The following is a 24,917-nucleotide window of genomic DNA, read 5'->3' as shown; positions in this document are numbered from 1 at the left end:
TAGTCATCTCAAATTGCTAGCATCCTCAGACGACTAGCAGAAGAAAATACAAACACTTTCTTAAATAAAGAAGCCTCAGTTCCGGCCTCAAAAATTTCCCACAGATAAACTTCCAAGTAAAATGAGTGACTTAGTATCAAAAATCACATTAAAAAAAACAAAACACAAGGTCCATGAGTGAGAGGCAGCAGAGACAGAAAGGAGCATCAGAGTAGCAAAGACATGAGATATTAGATTTATGGGAAACAATATAAAATAATTATGTTCAATTTTCAAAGAAATGAAAGAGAAATTTGAGGTATGATCAAGGAATAAGATTTATAAAAGCAAAACACTGACATAGAAAAGGATCAAATAAATTTCTGGAAGTGAAAAATCTAATAATTGAAACTAAAAAATCGAGAGAGAGGGGGATGTAGATAGAGAGCTCAAAGGGTGAGAATCCCACTGACAGAAGAATAATAGACTATTTGGAACAACCTTCTCAAAGGAAAGATTTAGAAAGCTCCTGGAGAAGGTTGTCCCCATCCTAACCATGAAAAGAAAAAGCTGAATAATCCCTTCATCGTAACTTTTCCTGAACCTATCAGAGGCTAAGGGCACAAAGCAGACAAGTGAACTGAATTCCCAAGAGTGATAACTCCATACAAGAAGAGAGACACAATCTTCTCTCCTTTGGTGGAGCATGGGAGGAAGAAGGGACTGCTATAGAAGCAGGCAAAATTCTAAAAATTCCTGAAAGCCACGTGTGGGATAGTGTATCAACTAGAATTGATCATACACAAAGGGAGTTCACATGCGCTTTCAAGATCTTCTCCTTGGATCAGTTGCAGAGCAAGAAAATAGGAGGAGCCCACGAACACACACACAGTGGCACAGGCAAGCAGAAGGTGGTCAGTTGCTACTGATGAACAGGCAAAAACACCATGTGCTTCTTTGGATGGGGCACATAAGTGCTGTAGGAGGAGCAACAAACCCTCTCAACCCCAGAGCCCAGCCTACTATCTGGTGTTTCTGGAATAGGGGTAAATGCAAAAGTCATCTGGCCCCGTGGGAGGAAAGAGAGACACAGGTCCTCTATAATGCAGATATGCTGTTGAAAGCTGAGGGTGGAGCAGGAACACTGAGAACCACTGCCCCCTGCACTCTAGGCCCTACACTAACTACACAATGTTAGCAGCCACCACTAGAGGAAACTGAAGCCTGTAGGCCAACAACAGTAATGAGAAGAAGCACAAAACTAACTCCTGACCAGATTCACTACACCTCACACTGACAGAAGAAGAGGCAGACCCATTACTGAGTGTAAATGGTCTTGATATCACTTCCTAATATTCTTCTACACATATTGAATGCCCAACATTCAAGCTTAAAAAAACACTATCAAGAAAAAAGCAGACGCAGGCTCAGAGAAGATTCAAATGTTGAAATTATCAAACAGAGACTTTCAAATAAATATGTTAAAGGATCTCATGCAGAAGAAAGAAAACGTGAATGACCAGATGGGGAATTTTAGCAGGAAGAAAATAACTATGAAAAATGTCAAATGGAAATGCTATAAATTTTTTAAACTTATATGAGATATGAATTCTCTTGGTAAGCATTATGGAAGACTGGACAAGTAATGAACCAATCAGTGGACCTGAAGAAAGATTAATAAAACTATACAAAATTAAACAAGCAAAGAAAAAGAATGCAAGAAAAAACAAAACAAAACATTCAAGAGTTGTGGAACAACATAAAAGGGTCTAACACATGTACAATTGGGACTCCAGAATGAGAAGACAGTATGAGATAGAATAAATACTTGAAGAGATAAAGGCTGAAGTTTTCCAAAAATTAATAAAAAATAACAAATCACAGATGCAAGTAGCTCAGAGAACTCTAAGCAAGATAAATGATACATACATACATCTCACCTACATAGATCAGCGTCAAACTGCTGAAAACCAAAGACAATAAGAAAATCTTGAGGGCAACCAGAAAAATATAAAAGACTGCATAGGGAGAAGCCAAGGTAAGAGTTATAGCGTACTTCTTGCCAGGAACTACGCAAGCCAGAAAACACTGTAGCAACATCTTTAATATATTGAAAGGGAAAAAGAACCGTCAGGCTAGAATTCCATACTCAGAAAAAACATCTTCCAAAATAAAAGGAAATATAAACACTTTTTCATAAAAATAAAAGCTTAGAGAGTTTATTGCCTGCAGCTCTGCCAGTAACACAAGAAAGATTAAATTTCTTCAGACAGAAAGAGAAAGTTCAAGTAAAAAATTGGATCTAAAAAAAAGAAATAAAATAGACCAGAAGGAGTAAAAATAAGAGTGATAATACGCATTAGTTTCTTATGACTGCTGTAACAAATTACCATAAACTTGGTGGCTTAAAACAACAGGAATTTATTCTCTTACACAGTTCTGAGTCCAGAAGTACGAAATCAGTTTCACTGGACCAAAACCAAGGTGTGGCCAGGGTGATGCTCCTACAGGAGGCTCTGGAAAGGAATCCACTTCCTCACCTTTTTTAACATCTAGAGCTGCATTCTTTGCATTTCTTGGATCATAGCCCTTTCCTCCATCTTCAAAGACAGTAGTGCAGCACCTTCTCTTTGTGCCTCTTCTTCTGCCCCATGACTTCTGCTGTTTGTAATCTTCTTCTGCTTCCCTCTTGAAAAGAATCTTGTGATGGCATTTAGGCCCCACCCAGATAATCCAGGATAATATCTTCATCTCAAGACCCTTAATTTAATCACAGCTGAAAAGTCTTTGCCATCTAAGGTATCATTCACAGGTTCCAAGAATTAGGACATGAACATATTGGGGGGTCATTATTCAGTCTACCACTATATAAAAACACTTCCCAACTCATTTTCTGAAGCCAGGATTACTCTGACATCAAAACCACACAAAGATATTACAGAAAAAGAAAACCACAGACCAATATCCCTCATAAACCTAGGGCAAATTATATCCTGACCAAGGGGAGTTTCTCTCAGAAATGCAAGGTTGGGTCAACAATTGAAAATCAAACGATATAATTCACCATATGAACAAGCTAAAAAGAAAAATCACATGATTTTTCATTTACGATAAAAATCCTCAGCAAACTAAAAATTGAACACAACTTTCTCAAGGACATCCATGAAAAACTTACAAATAACACCATAGTTAACAGTAAAAGATTAAATAATTTCCTCCTACAATCACAAACAAGGTCTTACCACTTATAGTCAACATTATATTGAAGGACCTAGGCAGTACCATAAGGCAAAAAAAGATAAGGAACCAAAATGGACAAAAAGAAATAAAACTGTCTTTAACACAGACAACATGCATGTGTTATATGCTGAAAATTAACGACAACAACAAAACACCCAAAAAGCTACTAAAAGTAAAAACGATAGCAAGGTCATGTGAATCAAGGCTTTTTTTGAAAAGAAAAAATTTAAAATAACTTCAATTCTCTTTTTTGTTTTAAAGATTGGCACTTGACCTAACACCTGTTGCCAGCCTTTTTTTTTTTCTTCTTCTTCTCCCCAAAGCCTCCCAGTACATAGTTACATAGTTGTATATTCTCAGTTGTAGGTTCCTCTGGTTGTGCTATGTGGGACGCCACCTCAACATGGCTTGATGAGCAGTGCCATGTCCATGACCAGGATCTGAACCAGCAAAACCATGGGCTGCAGAAGCAGAGTGTGTAGACATAACCACTGGGCCACGGGACCAGCCCCAAGAACTTCAACTCTTGACCCATGCCTCACAACATACGTGAAAACCAACTTGATATAGACATAAAGGTAAAAACTAAAACTATAAAACTTTAGAAGAAAAATTTTATGACCTTGGTTAAAACAAAGACAACACTATTAACATTTTGGGGTGGGTTTAGCGGGGCTGTCCTGTGCATTGTAAGATGTTTAGCAGCATCCCTGGCCTTACCCCTCTAGAGGACAGCAGGAGTCCCCCAAGTTGTGACAAGTAAAAATGTCTCCAGACTTGACCAGCTGTCTCCTGAGAGGCAAAAACATCCCCAGGCAAGAACAACTGAGTTAAGTAAATATTTCTTATCTAGAACACATAAAGCACTAGCCCTAAGTAAAAAAAAAAAAAAAAAAAAAAGAATAACAAAAGAATAATGAAATGTTACCAAAGTCTTAAATTTCCACTTTTTAGGAGACACTATGAAGCAAGTCACAGACTGGGAGAAAATATTTTCAAAACACATATCTGATGAAGAATTTGTATTCAGAATAAATAAAGGAGTCTTACATCTCAATAATAAGATAAATTATCCTATAAAAACTGGGCAAAAAATTTGAACAGACATTCCAATGTCATTAATCAATAAGGAAATACAAAGCAAACTACAATGAAATACTACTTCATACCTACTAGAATGGTAAAATTTTTTTAAAAAATACAAATTTCTAGCAAGGATGTTGAGCAACTGAGACTTTCAGACATTGCTGGTAGGAATGCAAAGTAGACCGACCACCTTTTAAAATAATTGGGCAGTTCCTTAGGAAATTAAACACACCGTTACCTTATTTACCCAGAATAAATGAAAATATTTATCCACACAAAGATCTGCATGTGAGTGTCAATAGTAGCTTCATTCATAATAACCAAACTGGAAACAACTCCCAGGTCTATCAACTGGTGGATGGACAAACAAACTTTGGTACACCCATTCAACGAAATAATCCTCAGTAATGAAAAAGAATGAGCTACAGCTACATGCAAACAATGTGAATGAATCTCATGAGCAGATATTGTGCTAAGTGAAAGAAGACAAGAACAAAAAGGCCACATACTGTATGACTCCTTCTCTATGGCATTCTGGAAAAAGCAAAATTAGAGGGACAGAAATCAGATCAATAGTTGTCAGGGGCTAGGGACAGGGAGGGGAGAGTGACTGACTACAAAGGGGTACAAAGGAAAATTTCATGGTGAAGAAAATATTCTGTATGTTTATTATAGTGGTAGTGTATAAGTTTTTTCAAAATTCATCAAGCTGTACATCTCAAAATGAGGTCTATTTTACTACCTCTAAAGCATACCTCAATAAACCTAACCTAAAAAAATGACAATACAAATATCAATAATCTCAACAAAACACAATAAGGAAATATTAAGTAGTAAATTAGACATACACATATATATTCCATACTGAATTTATAAATGTAACTACCCAGAAGGAAAAGTGTCATTTCACAAAATTGAGATAAAATAGGTATTTAAGAAAATATAAATGGCTCCTAAGTATATAAAAAGATGCTAAATGCCACTAGTCATAAGGGAAATGCTTACTAAAATCATGACACCATTTCACATGACTAGACTGGCAAAAATTAAAGTCAGACAATACCAAGTGTTGAGAAAGATGTAGGCCAGCAAGCATGTTCAAACACAGCTGATGGGAGTATAAATTGGCACAACCATCCTACAGAACACTGGCACTACCAGGTTGAACATAGGATACCCTATTCTGTTTGTAAGAGAAAAAAACTAGAAACATTCCAATTAGCCATTAACAGTAAAATGAATAGATTGACTTCAATTCACACATAGGAGTATTAGCAGTAATGAAAAATGAATTACTTAAATGTCAACTCAAACATATCAACACAGTTCAATCCCAAATGTTTTTAATAAAAATAATAAAATGTCAATCACAATATATATCATATAATATATACGGTATATATACATATAGTATATTTCCACTTATCTCAATATACATACAGTATCTTTCTATTTATCTAAAGCCCTAAACAGGCAAACTCAACAGTAGTTGGTTGCTTAGAGATATATAAATATGTGATTAAAAAATATAAAGAAAAGGAACAGACTATTTAATACACAATTCATGATGGTAGTTTCCCTGAAGTAGAAATAGTGGAAAGACGTAGGGGGTTAAAAGATGGATAACGTGGTGTTTCTCAAATTGGGTATCATACACCTGTGTATCCATTTGACTGTTGATTTTTAATCTAGACCTATATGCTATATGAATTCTTTCATAAGTATTATATTAAAAATAAAGTACTTTGTCTAATTATAGATGACCTGAATTTTAATTTCCTCCATATTTAATAGCAATGCAACCATGCCCAAGTCACTTTAACTCACAGGGTCTTACTTCCATTATCTCTAAAATGGGAATTCTTCCCTAACACATTATTTTGACAAGTATAAAGGAAAAGACTGTTATATTAGACCGCACGAAAATTAAGCAAAAAAGTTAACAAGTTTAAAAAGAAGTGACAGACTAGAAGAAAACATCAAACACTCTATCCCCTCTGCTTAGAACAATGATCACTACTCAACAAATACTTGCTAAATGAATGAATTAATGTTTAGCAAAGAATAATATTTCTAATATGCAAAGAGTTCCTAATATATCATTTATAAAAATACAAAGCATCTAATGAAATAATAGACAAATGATATTAAAACTAAGCAATTTAAAAGGAAGAAATATAAATGACATTTAAAAACAGGGACCGCCTGAGTTATGTTCAAAAAATTCAAACTGAAATAATGTTGAAATGGCGTGTTGAGGGAGGAGGATTAATTTGCTAAGTGAAAGTTTTTTTAACTAATTAGTGATTAGTTTTTTTAACTAATAGGTAGGAAAATGTAGAAGACTGATAAATCCATTGTGGATTGCGCCACAGAAGAAAATAATCTCCTATGCTTTTGGTGGGAGTGTAAATTGGTGGCGCAGAATTTGGTGAGGTTGTCAATTCTCAGAATTCACGGGGACGAGATCTGGACTTCTACAGGACAGAATTGTCAGAAAGGTTAATTTAAGTCCATTTTATCTAAATTTCAGGGGCCAGCCCCATGGTGCAGCAGGTAAGTTAACACGTTCCACTTTGGCAGCCTGAGGTTTGTCAGTTCAGATCCCGGGTGTGGACTTACGCACCGCTTATCAAGCCATGCTGTGGCAGGCATCCCACACATAAAATAGAGGAAGATGGGCACGGATGTTAGCTCAGGGACAATCTTCCTCAGCAAAAAGAGGAGGAGGATTGGCAGCAGATGTTAGCTCAGGGCTAATCTTCCTAAAAAAAAAAAAATTATCTAAATTTCAAGACTCAGTATGTATGAGTTCACGTGTTTATGTGTGAGTGTTTGTGTGTGTGTGAACTGAAGAATAAATGTGAAACTGTTAACAGCAATTGCTTGAGGAGTAGTAATAGGAGAAATATGGGGTTATTTTCACATTTTACTCTAGTTTATCAATTTTTTAGAACAAGGATGACATGGCATTTTTAATTTTGAAATTTTAAATATGAAATATAAATATAGTTGGAGACACTCAGAAAATAATATGACAGACACCTATGTACCTACTCATCCAGATTTAAAAGTTAACGTTTAGAACTCTTTTTCTTTAAGAAATACAAACTCCCTAACAGATTTAAGACCCATTTCCCCTTCCCTTTCTGCTCCCTCCATCCTCAGATGGAATCGCTATCTTGAATCTGGTGTTATCTTTTCTCAGCGTGGTTTTATATTTTGCTATGCACATAAGTATCCATAAGCAATAAATTATATTGTTTTATTATACAAACACAATATATTTTAATGGGAATTTTAATAACAAACTCATGGTCTTGTTGTGAGGCTTCCGTGAAATATATGAATCCCAGAACCATCTGGTTAGCCCAGCCTGGTAGTCTGAGTTGGGCTATTGTTGGAAATGGTAGGCTGGTGATGACCCACCCTTCCAAGCATGTGTCGATTGGTATGGGAACCTTCACATTTGGGGCCAGAAGACAAATGTGGAGTTTGAGTTAGGTTTTTGTGTCTTAGATGCAGGCACCCTGAGAGAGAAAAACATCTGGATAACAGAGGCATGGGCAGCCGTCTGGTCTAGGCCCACCTTGTGAACAAGGAGCTGTTTTCACAAGAAACATGGGGAGACTGATGCCAAGCAATGTTGAGGTGTGGCATAGAGTTTGGGAAAGTGCTAATCCCTTCATCCTTACATGGAATCCAGCAACTCTCTGAAAGTCCAGCAAAGACATCGCAAAAGTCCTTTTAGTAGCTACAAGGACAGCAGACAACTAGCAAGAGAAGCCCAAGAATCAGGGAAGGATGGAGTGGCCCATTAGGGGTGACTGTAGCCAATGTCTGTTATATTAGCACATTTAGGGCTACCCTTGGGTCTCCCAAAAACTACTGGGAAACAAGTAACTTTTCAAGAGGAGTTGAAGGCCCTGCATTAGGGGTGGGAACAAGAATACATCAAGGATTTCACTTATTTGTCCAAAAATATTTAGCGTGCATCTGTTTTGTGCAGAGACCGTTAGTTCCTAGAGATACATAGTGAGAAATACAGCACACAGCCTGTGGTCTCATGGAGCTCAATGATCCTGCCTATGAAGAAAATAGAACAAGGTCACGTGATAAACAGGCTCTGGGTGCGGGAACGTTAGGCTTCCTTGGAGCCTCCAAAGAAGGCTTCTTTGACCTGAGCTAGGATAACATATGACAAGAAATCAATCATGCCAAGCTATGGAGGAAAAGTGTTCCACTCAGAATGAACAGCAAAATGCAGAGGCCCATCGGGAGGTAGTTAGGTTGCTGGGTTCAAGGAATAGAAAGAGATTAGTGTGGTTGAAGGGTATTGAGTGACAAAGGTAAGACCCAGGTAGGAAAGTCATATAGGGTCTTGTAGAGGCAGTAAAATTCAGATTTTACTTACAAGGGTCACGAATGCTAATATGACCACATATATACTCACACATTGGAGAAGCTTGGAACATAATACTAGCAGTATAAGCAATTATTTTTACATATAAGGAATTGTATCTTGAAACTAAAGGATTTTCTCTCATTATCACACAGCAGAGGTAGTGGAGTGCAGAGGTTGGAGTCAAGAATCTTAAATTCAGACACAGTTTTGGGATAAATCTGAGTTCTAGCTCTTACTAATTATATGACTTTCTCAGGGCCTCAATTTCATCATCTAAAAATGGAGATAATAAATGTAATTCTCTTTACCTCACAGAGCTGTTGTATGGAACAATTAATCATATGTAAACACTCTACAATCAGTTAATTACCTTAACACGTATAAATTGTTATATAAAGAGCTCACACAAATGAACTACAAAAAAACCAAACAACTCAATCAAAAAGTGGGCAGAAGATACGAACAGACATTTTTCCAAAGAAGATACACAGCTGGCAAATAGACACATGAAAAGATGCTCAACATCACTAATCATCAGGGAAATGCAAATCAAAACTACACTTAGATACCATCTTACACCCCGTTAGAATGGCCATAATCACCAAGACAAATAATAGCAAATGTTGGACAGGATGTGGAGAAAAGGGAACCCTCATCCACCACGGGTGGGAATGCAAACTGGTACAGTCACTATGGAAAACAGTACAGAGATTCCTCAAAAAATTAAAAATAGAAATACCGTATGACCCAGCTATTTCACTACTGGGTATTTACCCAAAGACCTGGAAATCAACAATTAAAGAGACTTATGCACCCTATGTTCATTGCAGCATTATTCACAATAGCCAAGATGTGGAAGCAACCCAAGTGCCCATCGACAGATGATTGGATAAAGATGATGTGGCATATATATACAATGGAATACTACTCAGCCATAAAAAAGACAAAATTGTCCCATTCGCAACCACATGGATGAACCTTCAAGGCATCATGCTAAGTGAAATAAGCCAGACAGAGAAAGACAAACACCATATGATTTCACTCATATGTGGAATATAAACAAACTTACAGACAAAGAGAATAAATTAGTGGTTACCAGGGGAAGGGGGTGGAGGGCGGGCACAAGGGGTGAAGGGGCACACTTATATGGTGTGTGACAAACAATAATGTACAACTGGAAAAAAAAATTCAAAGCAAAATTTTGCTTCAAAGCAAAAGTTTCAGAAATTTGCAAAAAAAAACCCAGAACTCCTATGAAGAGTTTTCTATTGAAATAAAAAAGATGCTATGCAAATTCAGCTTTAAAAATAAAAAGACATAAATTGTTATATCTCATGATCATATTTATAGGATAGAATGTTCTGGGATTGGTTCTGATGAAATATATTACATGTTTCTGCTACAGTAACCACATATAGTCAACTTTTAGTATCCTTGCTAATTGAGAAAATTATTCAGGGAAGTGCAAAATTTGTTTTATTTCCCTCTGAAATAGATTATATTTTATAGCGTATTGTCTTTATAATTGTGTTTAGACTAAGTTCTTACATAATTTGCAGGCCTCTGAAAATGCATCTTTCCAAAACTGAACTCATTTTCCCTCCACAACAGTCTTACTCTTTCACGTATCCCTTTGTTGGCATTAGTAGAAATATTTCAACTCCTTACCCTTTATCCCTACTCCCCATCAATCACCATGACCTCTCACTTCTAACTTAGAATTCTCTCCTAAATCTAGGCCCTTCCCTTCCATTTCCATAGACTTATCTTCCTTGAGGATTTCATCATCCATATAGATGACTGACAATTGCTATTCTTTCTTGAATAGTCACTCTGTGCCAGGCACTGTTCCAAGCCCTCTACAATCTTCAGATTGCCCCATAGAGGAGGTACTATTATTATCCATGGTTGATCAATGGAGGAACCAAGGCACAGAGTGTTTAAGAATCTTTTCCAGGGTCATAAAGCTGATAAATAGCAGAGCCAAGATTAGAACCCCAAGGAGTCTGAATCTAGGGACTAAATGCATAAGAAATCCTCCATGCTGGCCTCCATAGGCCCAACATTCTCATTCTAGACTTCCTTCCACATCACTGCCACAAAATTTTCCTCCAAAATAAAATCCAACCTTGTCATTTCCCTGCTTTGAATAATATCTTATTAGCCGATCATTGCCTTCGGGAGAAACTTACCAGCACGAAAAATAAGGTCCTTCACCACTCAGCCCAACTTACCTTTCCCAACTTATCTTCTAGCCCCATAATCAATCCACCATCCTGTGGTCCTGACACCCTGAGATTTTCATAGCGACATGTCCAGGCCTCTCTGCCTCTGCAAATGCTGTTTTTCTACTTGAAGACACACTGCCCCATTTCTCCACATGTAGCATTCTGGCTTCAAGATACAGATCAAATGGCATTTGCACTGAATCTTAGTGTTACCGTTACAAAATGAGTATAACAATTATTTTCTTCCTCAACTCACAAGGAAACTATGAGGACCAAATGATATTATCTAAAAACTTTGTACAATACCCACATGACAGGGTATAAGCAAAGCTTTTCAACTCCAGATTTTACGATCTTTCCCACACTCTCCAACCAACCTTGGAAAGAAGAAGGATTCTTGGCCTTCTTTTTCCTGGAGTGAACAGACCAAAAATGGGAAGCAGAAAGGAAATATTCAACTGGCCTAAATGTCACAGAGTTTTGAAGGTTTGTATTGAAAGAAAGTCAGATTACTGTGAACCACTATTTACATATGTGCAGATTAATGACAGTAAGAAAGAGGAAAAACAAATTTAAGATGGTTTGGATGTTTTTTTACATACTCTCCCTTTCATGTCTTCTCAAGAAGGATCCAAATTGTTCTTCAAATGATTCTTGCATTCCCCTCTGTGGTTTCTTTGAAAGCAAAGCTGTGACCACTCTGTGCGTGGGATTTATACAGCTCTCCCTTATGGGTATAAGTCCCCCTTTGGTGGGACCATGCAGATAAATAGTTTCTTCTCTGTGCTTCCACTGAACCTTTTTTATCCCACTGTTCCGGGAGAACTTGCTATACCGTCATGACTGTTTACACGACTTTCACACACACACACACACACACACAGAGTCCCTGTAGATTGTGAATGCCTCAATGACAAGGATTAAATAATATTTATCTTTATATTCCTAATATCTACCACAGTTCCTAGCCCTGGTTGCCCGAAGACATGGAAACCCCAAGGCAAGAAAATGGCACAGTTCAGTTTCTCTAATTCTAACTCCTTTTATTAAAAATTTCCATGGAGAGGGGCTGGCCCCATGGCTCTGTGGTTAAGTTCGCGCACTCCGCTGCAGGCGGCCCAGTGTTTCGTTGGTTCGAATCCTGGGCGCGGACATGGCACTGCTCATCAAACCACGCTGAGGCAGCGTCCCACATGCCACAACTAGAAGAACCCACAACGAAGAATATACAACTATGTACCGGGGGGCTTTGGGGAGAAAAAGGAAAAAAATAAAATCTTTAAAAAACAAAAATTTCCATGGAGAGAAGTCTTTGTGTTCTTGGAGTTCAGTTTTTCAGTTCTAAGCTTTGTCAGAAGCAGTGCTTTAGAGAAAAGGAAAAGATGATTTAACGGGGAGACAAGAGGTCTGAGGTCTAAGCCAGCTCGGCCATCAACCAGCTAGGTTACCGAGAGGGGTGAGTTCATGCCCGGGAGCTTCAGTCCCTCACTAGCAACTGAGAAATCCAGACTCAGTAGCCTTTATGGATTTTTCAGCTCTAAAATTGAGGGATCCCTTAGTAATACCTGGCCCCACATGCCTCATGCATCACATGCAAAAAAAAAAAAAAAAAAAATCCAGAAATTTCCGGAAGTGAGAGGTTTTCACTTCACCTGGGTCTCTGTTTTCCTTGGACCACTGTTGTCACTTCTAGCTCTCCCCAGTGGGAAGCTCTGTTCTTCATACCTGATCAGGTGTCTCAGAAAGAGACAAAGGCCAACGAGGATGGAAAATGATTTACAAAGAAGCCAAAAGGGGGATTCTGTAACTGTGTATTTTTCCACTCCGTTCTAATTTAAAACCACTTACAAGTGACAACTCCCAACCCGACACAGGTGCCGTGTGGTAGCTCATTACACCTTCGGGACCCCGTGTAAATCTTTTTTCTGAGAACAGCTATTGTCTTCCAAGGAAAAGCTTTTAGCATAATGGCAGGCTGAATAGAACACTGCTTTTGTAAGAATATTTTTAAGAGAAAGAAAAAGAGAAAGGTACTCTTTAACAACTGTAAATGCAGCCTCTTGCTTCCCCTCTCTCAGGCCCCCTGGAAAGAAGAGTGTATGAGCCAGAGGAAACTGGCCGTGGAGCGAGATTGTCTCACCTCCAGAGACATCTAAAGGTTACACTTTGCTTTTTGAGGTTCTAATAAATGCAGGGTGGAGGTGTGTCTGACTGCAAAAACAGCAGGTCCATCTCCTCCCAGCCTCCTTTGTTGTTTCTGACTTCTCACCAGTCAGTGAGTCAGTCAGTGACTATTCACTTGGGGAATGAGAGTTTTTAATAGGAGAATGACATTTTCTCTCAGAAAATTCCCACACATTAGTTCCTCTTCTCAGGCAGCTCTTGATAGTTGAGACAACATTGCTATAGGGTCTGAACATATAGGTGTCCAAAGCGGGAAAATTTGGCAATAAAGCTCCTGAGAAAAATGAAGCATCTGTCATAGAGATGTAGCTCCCTAAACCAAAAACCAACTTTCTCTGGGCTGCAATGGTAACTGGGAATATGAGGTTATGGGGAAAGTGTGGAGAAAATGGAAAAGTTAACAAAACGATGGTGGTCTTGAATAAGCAGCGTGTTTGGATCGCGTGCATTTCTGGGGACTTTCCCAGTGACGACAGAGCCTAAAGGAGGACGATATCCCGGACTGTGGGACAGAGACCTGGGCGCTCCTCCTTGAGCACAACTTACTACTCTGGTGGCCTTGGGCTGGTTATTTACCTTAGGTGAGCCTTAACTTCGCCATTTGCAAGACAGAGATAATGACAAGTATCGAAGGCTTGTGACAGGAGAGGCAGCACTTCTGCAAGCAGAAAGCAGACACCACACACGCACACCCACACACACACACACACACGCCCCTGTTCCTGAAGCGTACACAAACTAAAGAAAATACAACTTTTCAACTCTCTTCCTGGAAGTTGCATATTCAAAGGATCTGCTAATCAAAGTACCTATTAACATATAATGTGTTAAAGGATTTAATGAGGCTGAGTATAATTACGCCAGAACACCATTAACCAATGGCGACTAGTCTCAGAAAGCACTAGAAACAATTTCCTGGATTGATCTTGCCTACCAAACCTATCCCCAGACCTGCTCCTCTGATCCCTTCAGTTCCATCCTCTTGGGGCCTTTGTCCCACTCTCTTGAATCCTGCTCACTCCTCCTCACTCACTCTCTGCTCTACAAACCCCAAACATCCAGGGCTCCTTTGACATCCAGAATCCTCCCAGGTAGGAAGAGCCTGGACTTTCCGGTTCCCCAATGCCTCATCCACTAAGAGTCTCTGAGGCTAGAATGAGCTGTTTATCCTTTTGTAACAGCTCCTTTCATCACCGATTTCTCCTCAAGCCTGTCTCTTCCATAACAGCTTCAGTGACAGTTTCTCAGACAACTTCCCTGTTCACTGTCCCACTGAAAAGGGCAGAGAGTGACTTTGCTTTTGGAGATCCGGCAGCATCTCGGCTCTGAGGGCCCACATCTCAAGGTTTGTAAAGTAGCAAGTCTTCTCTCTTGGGAGCATTATGAGAAGGCCCCTGTCCCCAATTCTCCAGATAGCGATAAAATACACACCAGGTAAATCTGGCGTCTACTGAACTGAAAAGATATTTATCAAGAAAGTAAGGCTAAATGCTTGCAAGAATATATCGTTTTTATTAAAAAAATGCTTTTGAAAAATAAATCAAACCAAATTAAGCCTTCTAGGAGACTCTCTGGAGCCCAGACCCTGGGAAGGACTAAAAGCAATCAATAAATTGTCCTGAATAATCTCCAGGTCCAAGACTTTGGGCCAGACCACCAGGGGAACTGGTCTCGAGCGGGGCCTTCTCCCTACGCCCCATAGCCATTCTCTTATTTCTTGGGTTTCTAAAATATGACTGAAGTGATAATCCTACACAGTGGAAAGAAAGTCTTTCAGTGCACAAATACCTCCCTTTGAGAGGTAAGTGGCAGCCACTGACCCAGAAACGAGCCAAATCACAGCTAAATACAACTGCACACCCTCCCTCCTAGTCCTTGGGAGGGAGGAAACAGGTAAGACATCGAAGCCCACCTGGAGGGAGGTCTGGAGAAGGAGAGTCTTGGGCTGCTGGCTCATTTGCTATTTTTTCCTCCTAAAACAATGCATCACATTTTGTGGTTTAAAGGAAGTTAAATGGTTTTATTTCTGATTTACAGCCCTGGTTAATTGCATTTTGGAGATTAGATGGTGTCTGTATTGTGCTATGTTTTGGGTTTTTTTCTTTTAGAAACACAGCAATGGCATGTGTTTACGTATATGTGTATTGCAACCTGCAGCGCAAATTTTTTATGCTGTCACCCGTCTGAGATTATGCTCCCAGCACTGCGGCCCAGGCCATGCAATCTCAGCTCTGTGCTGGAATCTGAAGGGTATGAATCTCCTCTCCCCCTTCCTTCTTGCCACAATGTCTGAAACATCCACCATGAAAATGCTTCCATTGCCTTAGAAAAGGAAAATAAAATTCATTGTGAGCAGGAAGACGGTAATACATTTATTTGTGGTCAATTTAGGGTGAGTTGCTTTAGCAGCGAAGCTAGCTTCTAATAATGTGAGGACATAGGACAGAGAGGAGGGAAAGCTCTGGCTCATGGAGTGGAGCCTGAATGGTGAGACTGAACACCTGTTCTGACGTGTCTGTTGCACATTTGTTGTGTGTATGGACTCTGGAATAGAGTAACAAAATCAGAAATCGGCACCACCATGGACCGTAGTATTTAACTTCCTGAGCCCTACTTCCCTCATCTGTAAAATGGAGAGTCTTAAATTCAACCCCCATTATGAAAGATGCCAATCAGCTACATAATCCATACAAGTAAGAGTTTCAGTGTGAAGGTGAAATAGGTTGGAACTCTTCTTGCATGACTTGGAAATAGAGGAGGGTATCTTGGGAAGGGTGCTAGCCTGTGTCGCTTTTTAGCTCTATGACCTTAGATTAGTCCCAGGACCAGCTATGCAATTTGCCGGGCACGTTGCAAAATGAAAATACAGGGTCCCTTGTTCGAAACCTTTTCAAGAATTTCAAGGGGCCGGCCTGGTGGCGCAGCAGTTAAGTTCACACGTTCCGCTTCTCAGCGGCCCAGTGTTCACCTGTTCGGATCCCGGGAGCAGACATGGCACCGCTTGGCAAACTCCATGCTGTGGTAGGCATCCCACATATAAAGCAGAGGAAGATGGGCAGGGATGTTAGCTCAGGGCCAGGCTTCCTCAGCAAAAAGAGGAGGACTGGCAGTAGTTAGCTCAGGGCTAGTCTTCCTCAAAAAAAATAAAAAAGAATTTCAAGATGGTGACAGAAGAGCATTAACCAAAGCGCAAGGCCCTTCTAAGCGTGGGATCTGCATGCTGTACAGTTGGCACACTTATGAAGATGACCCTAAATAGTCCCTTCTCCTAGGGCAGAGCCCTGGTTTCCTCAGGATTCAGCTCAATGACCATCACTTGCAAGTTTATTATGCCAAAAAGAAAATAAACAGCGTTCATCTCACCAATATATGGGCCCTCTCCATGCCCGCCCAGGACACCTCTTGAGATGGACAACAGCTGACATATTAGCACACATTGAAGAGAGGAAACAGTAATGCTACATGAGAGCGTACATTTAGTATTACTAATCTTACAGAGCAAGCAGAAACCAGCCTCCTGTGATTCATAGAAGGGTGTGCTAGGAGATCTTTTCTCTCTTTTCGTTAACTCAACTATTCCAAGTGCCAAATTGCGTAGGGGCCTTTACCATGTTTCAAGTCTTCTCCTTAAAGGAAGAATGATCTCAGTAGTTACAACATCAATAAAAGCATCAATGTTAGCATAAACAAAAACGCAACAGCCAAGGCAGCTCCATGCCGTAATTATGCATCGGGTTCTGCTCAGCTCCTATTTAGAAAGTGCACCTGCAAAACACAGACTTACACAGAGCCACTTTCTTAAATAAATAATTGTTCAGTGAACATTGCACTGGAAGGATTACTGTCTCCGCCTTCCAAGAACTGCTCATCTGTGAGTGCAGGACTCCGTGACTGTTACAGAAATTGCTCTTAAACGCATAAAACTCATAAGAGAATTTTTGGAAAATCCCTTATTATTCATTAAAGCATTTTAGCGCCTCATTCATTCAGATGGGATCATCAGCTGTTGATTAGCCAGGCTGTTAAGCATCCATTGTCAGATGCTGATGGGGTGTGAGAAATCACATTTCGCATCCACCAAGAGTCACCTGAACCCAGTTAGCACTTCATCAGATAAGGCTGCATCTTCTGCGGAGGAATGAGCTGGATTTTTATTCCCCAGTCTCTTCTTTCATCTCCCAAACTTTTCTGTATTGCAGAGCATTCCTCCTTCTGTTTGGTTTTTCTCGCCTACCTAAGGTCTAAAATTACATCAGAAGCCAACTTCAAAAGCTGGTTGATTACAGGTAAGTCACATCTGTGCTCAGGCTCTAACATTCAAACGGCTTGTGTGTGTGTGTGCCTGTGTGTGTGTTGGTGTGATTTTCTGGTTCTTGACTAGAACCTCCTCCACACCATCAGTCCTTCAGATTGGAAAGGTCTTCAGGTTATCAAGGGGATTCTTCAGCCGGGGCTCCAAAACTCAACTTCCTTCCTCTACAAACCTTTACTGACTGTGGGAGTCGGATAATGGAAGTAAGCACGGCGAGAATAGTCCCTGGGTTAGAGGCTGGAAGTGTGATTCAGAGCCCTGGTTTTGTTTTAGGAGAGGAAGTGACTGTCATTAGTAAACTGCTCTCAATCCCAACGAGTCTTTCACCTCCCTGATGGTTTGCAATTTATTTTTTCTCCCTTTAACAACAGAGCAACACTAGTATTTACCCTTTGTCTCACACCAAGAAGAGTTGGGGGTGTCTTTCTATAAAGATAGACCAGTCCCCAACTCTTTGTGGAGCTTCTGATCTCAAAGCAACAGAGTGCTTCCAACAACACAGTGAGAACACCCCCTCGCCACCAGATCTTCAGAAAAGAGGCTCCTCGTTTTACTCACGGAACTGCTCTACATGATCAGCACTCTTAGACTCAGGCATGGCCGTGATGGTCACCAATGGACACGAATTCCCTCCTAGCGTCTGGCACAGAACCTCTTGCCGGAAGTAGACCTGCTTGGGGTTCACGCTTTTTTCCAGGATGTCAAGGTGAGTCTGGAGCAGAGATGAAGCAGAAGTGTATATTATTAATGTTTTTGATAATAAGCAACAGAAAACAGCAACAAAGCTTATATTCATGTGACTCTATGTAGCATAGAAGTATTTAGCTAAGCTAATCTACGCAATATTGGGCAGTAAGTGATTATAAAGGAGGTTCTTCCTACCATCTAGGAGAAGTTCAATAAAGCTGAACAGTAAGCATCATTCCCACATGTCTGCATAGTAGAATATCTGTTTTATACTTGCACTGCAAGCAAGAGGGAGGGGCATACAGCATCCTTCCCATCACTGTAGCATACAAACAATGTGGCTACCAGGAAGAGAGGGCATACCCAGGGTGCTCAGAAACACGAGACAGAGAGCTTCAGTAACACATAGCACATTAGGACCAAGCAATGTCAGGAGACTTGTAAGCATATGGAAGGAAAATGGAAAGCAATTGATCCAGGGTGAACTCTAAGCAAAGAGAACAACTAACTAGTAGCAATCGACTTTTCCTACCCTACCTTGCCATTTAACACTCGTTTAAAACACAGAAAGATACAAAAATGGGGTAACCATTGAAACTAGGACTCTTGGTCGACAATCTTTAAGACCTCTGAAGATATTTTGATAACTCAAACAGTGAGATGGGTCATAAAGAGGTTCAGAGATTCCATCCCACCCTCACTTCATACCCTGACAAGGGTGACACGCTGACCTCAGTAACCAGAGAGACAGAAGCTGCCCCTCTCCAACACGAGAACATCAGTGCCCCAAAATTATCCTTCCAGCTGAAGATCTAAAGCTTTCAATGCAATCAACTAGGTATTAACAGGGCTAAGGAGAAACTGCCCAGCTTGTTCTTTGACAAATAACAAGTCTGCTAGATAAATGAAACAAACAAACATGAATCCTATGAATATATTTATAAAATAGTCATAAAATATATTATGAAAAGGGGAGTAGTGCCCTCAAAAGGTAGAGGCAGTGTTTACATGTGAAAAGGATTTGCTATAGAAATAGTAGGCAGAATAATGGCTCCCCCAAAGGTATCCATGCCCTGATCTTCAGAACCTGTAAATATGTTACCTTACAGGACTTTGCATAAAGGTTTAAGATTAAGGTCTACTTGAGATGGGGAGATTATCTTGCATTATATAGTTTGGGCCAATCTAATCACAAGCGCTTAAAAGCAGAGAACTTTTCCCAACAGCAGAGAACCAGAGAGATGGCAACATGAGAAGGACTCAGCCTGCCATTGCTGGCTTTGAAGATGGAGGAAGAGGGCCAAAAGCCAAGGAATGCAGGTTCCAGCAAAGTTGGAAGAGATGCCTTCAAGAGACTCCAGAAAGAACTCAGCCCCAACACCTTGATTTCTGCCCAGTGAGACCCATGTCAAACTTTTAAAGAGCTGTAAGACGAAAAGCTTTTATTGGTTAAGCCACTGAGTTTGTGATAACTTGTTACAGCAGCAATAGAAAACAAATACACCAGGAAACAAGAAAAAGAATTTCCTAGACTAAGTAAAAATCCCAGCATTTGGGTAGAAATAGACCAAAATCTACCTGTACTCTACTGAAACATTTGAGTTGTAAGGAAAAAAACAAGTTCCAAGGAAAGAAAAGATTACAAATGATTCTGTGGCCTCTCCTCTAGCCTCAGGGATACCTGAAAATTTAACCTTGAGTCATATCCTCTTTACAATTGAGACCCCTAATCATCTACCCCAACACAGTCAACTGCCTACATTAACATAACTTTATTATTCCCTGTCTGCAACAACATAAATTTACTATTATAGGCAACTCTTGCCCAGAAAAATAAAAATTATAAATAAAGTTATTGCTCATTCCAGAAACACTTCATGAACTATTCAACAGAAAGCATCAACTGGCTCTTTGATCAAATCCCTTTAACCCCTCTCCTCTAGATTCTTGCCTTACAGCGCCCACGAATATTAAACCATTATATCATGATCCTTACCCAATGCTAATCAAGCCCCCACATTAATATACCTGCCTTTGAACAAGACCTTAAAGTCTCAATAAATATCCCAGCTTTGCCCTTCCCTCTTTGAGACACTATGAAGACTCTTGTCACATTCTCTTTTGTCGTGTATTATTTTTCTATTGCTGTTGTAACAAAATGCTACAAATTTAGTGGGTTAAGGCAACACAAATTTATTATCTTACAGTTCTGGAGGTCGAAAGTCCAAAATGAGTCTTACTGGGCAAAAATCAAGGTATTCGCAGGATCATATTCCTTCTGGAGGCTCCAAAAGATAACTCGTTTCCTTGCCTTTTCCAGCTTTTAGAGGTCACCTGCACTCCTTGTCTCCTGGTGCCATCTTCCACCTTCAAAGCAAGCAATCATATCACTCCCGCCTCTACTTCCATGGTCACATTTCCTTCTCTGGCTCTGACTCTTCTGTTTCATTCTTTCACTTATAAGGACCCTTACCATTACATTGGACCCAACTTGACAATCTAGAATAATCTCCCCAACTCAAGATCCTTAACTGGATCATATCGGCAGAGTCCCTGTGCCATGTAAAGCAGCATCTTCTCAGGTTCCAGAGATTATGATGTGAACATCTTTGGGGGCCATTTTTCTGCCCTCCACACCAAGGTAAGAAATAAACTCAGATTCAAAATAAATGAGAATTCGGCTGAGGCCCGTGTATCTGACCAAACCTTTGTACTTCATTCTTGGGATTGTTCACTGAGTGATAAGTACGAGGCATTGAGGAGATGCGCCTGAACTGGAAATCGGGTGGGAGTCTCCTTCCCCTGAGGAGACAAGGTGGCTAACTAATTGTACACACACAACCAAAGGGCTTACATAGCTAGCCAAGTATGAAAGCTGAAGAAACCCCAGGGCTGATGGCTTTCCCAGGCTGAGACGGTCCTTGCCCACTCAGCTTCATCACTCATGACCACATACTTCCCCAGTGAAGAGGGACGAGGACAAAGGAAGCTGTGCCTGGGAGCCTCAAGACCTTCGTAAGCCCCTTCCACGGATGCTGTGTTGTTACTTGCCGTGTATCCTTTCTCAAGGATGCGTAAATTTGGTTGTGTAAAGACTAATCTTGTGTGATTGACTGCCAATCTAAACCCAACAGCACTGCTCCTTATTGAGCAGAATGGGGGTCACACCCTACAATTAAGGCTATTTTTAAAAAGTGTGAGTGTGTGTGTATACATAAACCTGTACATGTACACATATGTATACGCAAAGAATCATTCTTGGGTCATACTTCCTTCTACAATACTGGATGCCAGAAGAAATGGAATACTGCTGAGAGTTTGAAAGTAGAAAGGATTATAATCCAGTAAACCTATAACCAGACAAGTTTTTGGTCATGAGCAAATGTAGCTTACACGCTCAGATATGCAAGAGCTCAGAAAACATATAACCTTATCTTTATTGAAAATAATAACTTGAAGACATACTTCACTGCCCAAAAATCCAACTAAAGAACAATATAAAAGGACAGTACAGTTAAACAAGGTTTAAGTCTAAATGACTACTGAAAACATGGTTACTACATAATGTAAATGTAAAAAATAATTCTCTAGGGATAAAATACATATTATCAAATTTTAATGTCATCATCTAGTTCTAAAACGAAATTAAAAAGAGATATGTAAGGGAGGAATAAAGTAAGAAAATATTTTTTTCAGTTTAAATGGACTTAGAAATATTACTTAATTCTTGAAAATGGAAAGGCAGTATAGCAAGACGACAAAGAGGCAAGCACTTGAGTCAAATTGCCTGGGTTCAAATTTGGCTGTGGATTCTGGAAACATGATGTAAATTCCGTACTTAACCTCTTTGTGACTCAGTTTTCTCATCTTTAAAGCATACATAAAAATAGCATTACCTACCTCATTCAATGGTTGCTATAATTTTGCCATATACTGTACATGAAAAGTGCCTGGCACATGAGAATCATTCAATTTTAGCTGTTATTATTGATGGGGAAATAGAGTTTCAAATATGCTTTTGCAAGAACTAAAAGGGAAACACTAGCAGAATTAGGAACACTGAGGAAAAATATCAAAGAAAATATGATCGATCCATGTTGCATAAGAAAGAGAGAGAGGCGGAGAGAGAGACAGAAAGAGACAGGGAGAGAGAAAAGCAATGAAGCATGGAAAACAGCATAAAACCAAAATGACGGAAGTAACACCAAAAATTGTTTTAAATATAAGCAGGTTAAACAGCCTTATTAAATGACAAAAACTTTCAGATTAGTTTTTTAAAATCCCACTGCCTATTGTATATAACAGATACTTTTAAAGAGAGGAAAAGAAAACCATGATATGTATGAAAAACACTCCTAAATCATCTCTATTTTGTTTGCCTCCAGTAAAATATTTTAAAAGAGAAATATTGAAACTAAAAGGATGAGCAAACATAAATTAAAGCAAGCACAGCAATAGTAATATATGACAAAGTCATACTCAAGACCAAGTGCATTAAATGGGACTTAAAAATCTTATTTTGATAAAGGGCACAATTCACAACGAACATATAAAACTCATAAATCTTAAGAATCAAGTAACATAGGATTGAAATATACAATGCAAAAGTGGCAGAGGGAAAAATTGTTCTAGGAGTGGGAGACGTTCAGACAGCACTTCAGTCTTGAGTAAATCAATCACACAAAAATAAGGATATAGAGTAAAATTTGAACAATATTGTTTTTTATAGATATATGTCAAACTGTGCCTTTACAGAAAACATCCTTTATTTTTTCTTCTCAAACATCCACGGAACTATAACAAAAACTAATCATATACAGGGCTATGAAGAAATTCACTAAATTTTCAATAAAAAAACAGAAATTGTAGAAAGCACATTTTCTGACGACAATTAACCGAAATTAGATTTAAGTAAAAATGGTGTTATAAACAGCAAAAATAAAACCATTAGGGAATAGAAAAACATCCTCCCAAAAGCAGCTCATGAAAGAAATTCATGTATTAAAAAGAAAATCAATATTAAATCAGCGTAATTAAGCTCTGATAGAGGAAGGGCATATCTGGTGTCCCAGGAGAGATGGCACAGGACGAGAATGGAAATGTCCCCCACAGAATGTCAGCCATGTCTCAGCCAGCCTGGTAAAAACAGATTCCAGCACCTCAGTTAAGAGAAATAAGATAGTCCTGGATTTAGATGACACTCTCTGTGATCACAAACAAATTACTTTAATCACTTTCGTAAATTTCTAGGTGAAAGCTGTACCTGATGTTATTTATTATTGAAATCCAGACTGAGGGGACCCTGCTTCACAATTACTATCAAGATCCCAGGCCCCCAAACTGGGAAAGTGATACTGTTTCCTACAGCATTGCCCCAAATGTATTCTGCAGGATGTTACTAAGTGCTGGAGTGTGGAGAGGGAGGTGGAGGGGCGGGAAATTCATAGCCCAAGCACTTGGAACATGGGGAGTTAAAGAAAATGAAAAGGTTTTCATGGCAGCAGAACCTTTCAGATGCGTTTATACACCAATATGCATTGTGAACTCTTAGAAGAAAATCTGGCACACAGCGTTTTGTGAATTTACATGATGGTTAAATTGTTTTCTCTAAAGATCTCAAGACACTGGAGTGCTATAGGATATGCTTTGGGACACTGTCTTTGCTGAATTGTTTCTATGAATTTTGTTTGTTTGTTGTTGCTGTTGTTTTGACATCAAAGCTGTTTCACATTTTATGATGGCTACAAGACTTCTTACAGCAGAGGCGGGGCAGGCGCTGGAAAGCCTTCTCAAGAAAAGCACTGGCCATCATTCAGTGATGTCACAAAGTTACAAATAACAAATAGGCCATAGCTCTTTGGTGTCTGATGCCAAATCTTAAAAAAAATCATAAAATCTCGATTTCATAAATCAGATATGGGAAGCAGGTTTGAGGAGGTTTGTCTAAGAAAGTCATCAAGCATAATTAACTACAAGAGAAAAAGTCCACAAAAGTACCATTGTGCCCATGAAACTTGTCCTTCAAAACAGTGTCACCTTAACATTCTCCCTAACCGCAAAGGCAAGAGGAAGCGAAGTTTGAAAGTTTTCTTCTCCTATGAGTTCTCTGTTAATTCTTTATTATTATTATTACATCTTTTATGATTAATAAAATTACAGCTCAACAACTCCCTAATATCTTTGAACTTCAGCTCATTTTCTGTAAACTGTAATTATTCACGCAACCATAGCCCTCCACCCCTCAATGAAATCTCTGCCCCATTCCACCTGCTCCAAATATGTAACACCTCTACTCAGAGGGCATTATTCTGGCTCCAGTCAAACAGAAGACTCCCAGAGGTAAACCAATTATAAACTTCTGTTGGATGTCCTTTTGCAAAAATGGCTTTGTATTGTTCTCCTGAAAACGATTTTGAGGTGAATGCTCCCATCGCAGGTCCAGCAAGGCCATGTCTAATTGGGTATTGTTGGGATCACAGATGAGAGAAGCAGGGCTTCTGAACGCGTGTGCCAACAACCAGCTGTAATTACAGCCCTGCAGAAGCCACGGGGGTGAGTTTCTCTATAAACATGGGAATGAGTTCACGGCAATTATTGAAACCCCCAGAGCGGCTGTCTTCTTAAAAGAAAATCCTACCGACCCGTGAAAGATACCAGGCTGATAACTTATCCTGCAGCCTCATGGGTGCCTCTCCACAGGAGTCTTCCACCCCTCTCCTTTATCAGCTATTCCCTTAAAACTTCCATAAAAGACATCACTTGACCTCAGCAGGTTACCCTGCTGATGGCTACTGAT

General features: G+C 39.5%; 1 protein-coding gene across 1 annotated transcript in view; it reads right to left on the bottom strand.

The window, feature by feature from the left end:
- The window catches only part of AGBL1 (AGBL carboxypeptidase 1), a 737,428-nt gene that overhangs the window by 533,846 nt on the left and 178,665 nt on the right, over window positions 1-24,917 (bottom strand). The window contains exon 17 of the mRNA XM_046654855.1: window positions 17,993-18,146. Within this exon, the coding sequence (XP_046510811.1) occupies window positions 17,993-18,146 (154 nt within the window). The remainder of the gene's footprint in view (window positions 1-17,992; window positions 18,147-24,917) is intronic.

Source organism: Equus quagga, chromosome 2 (assembly GCF_021613505.1).
Source record: "Equus quagga isolate Etosha38 chromosome 2, UCLA_HA_Equagga_1.0, whole genome shotgun sequence".
NCBI classification, from domain to species: domain Eukaryota; kingdom Metazoa; phylum Chordata; class Mammalia; order Perissodactyla; family Equidae; genus Equus; species Equus quagga.
Note: the sequence above shows the minus strand (reverse complement) of the source record. Positions and strands in the feature narration are given on the sequence as shown.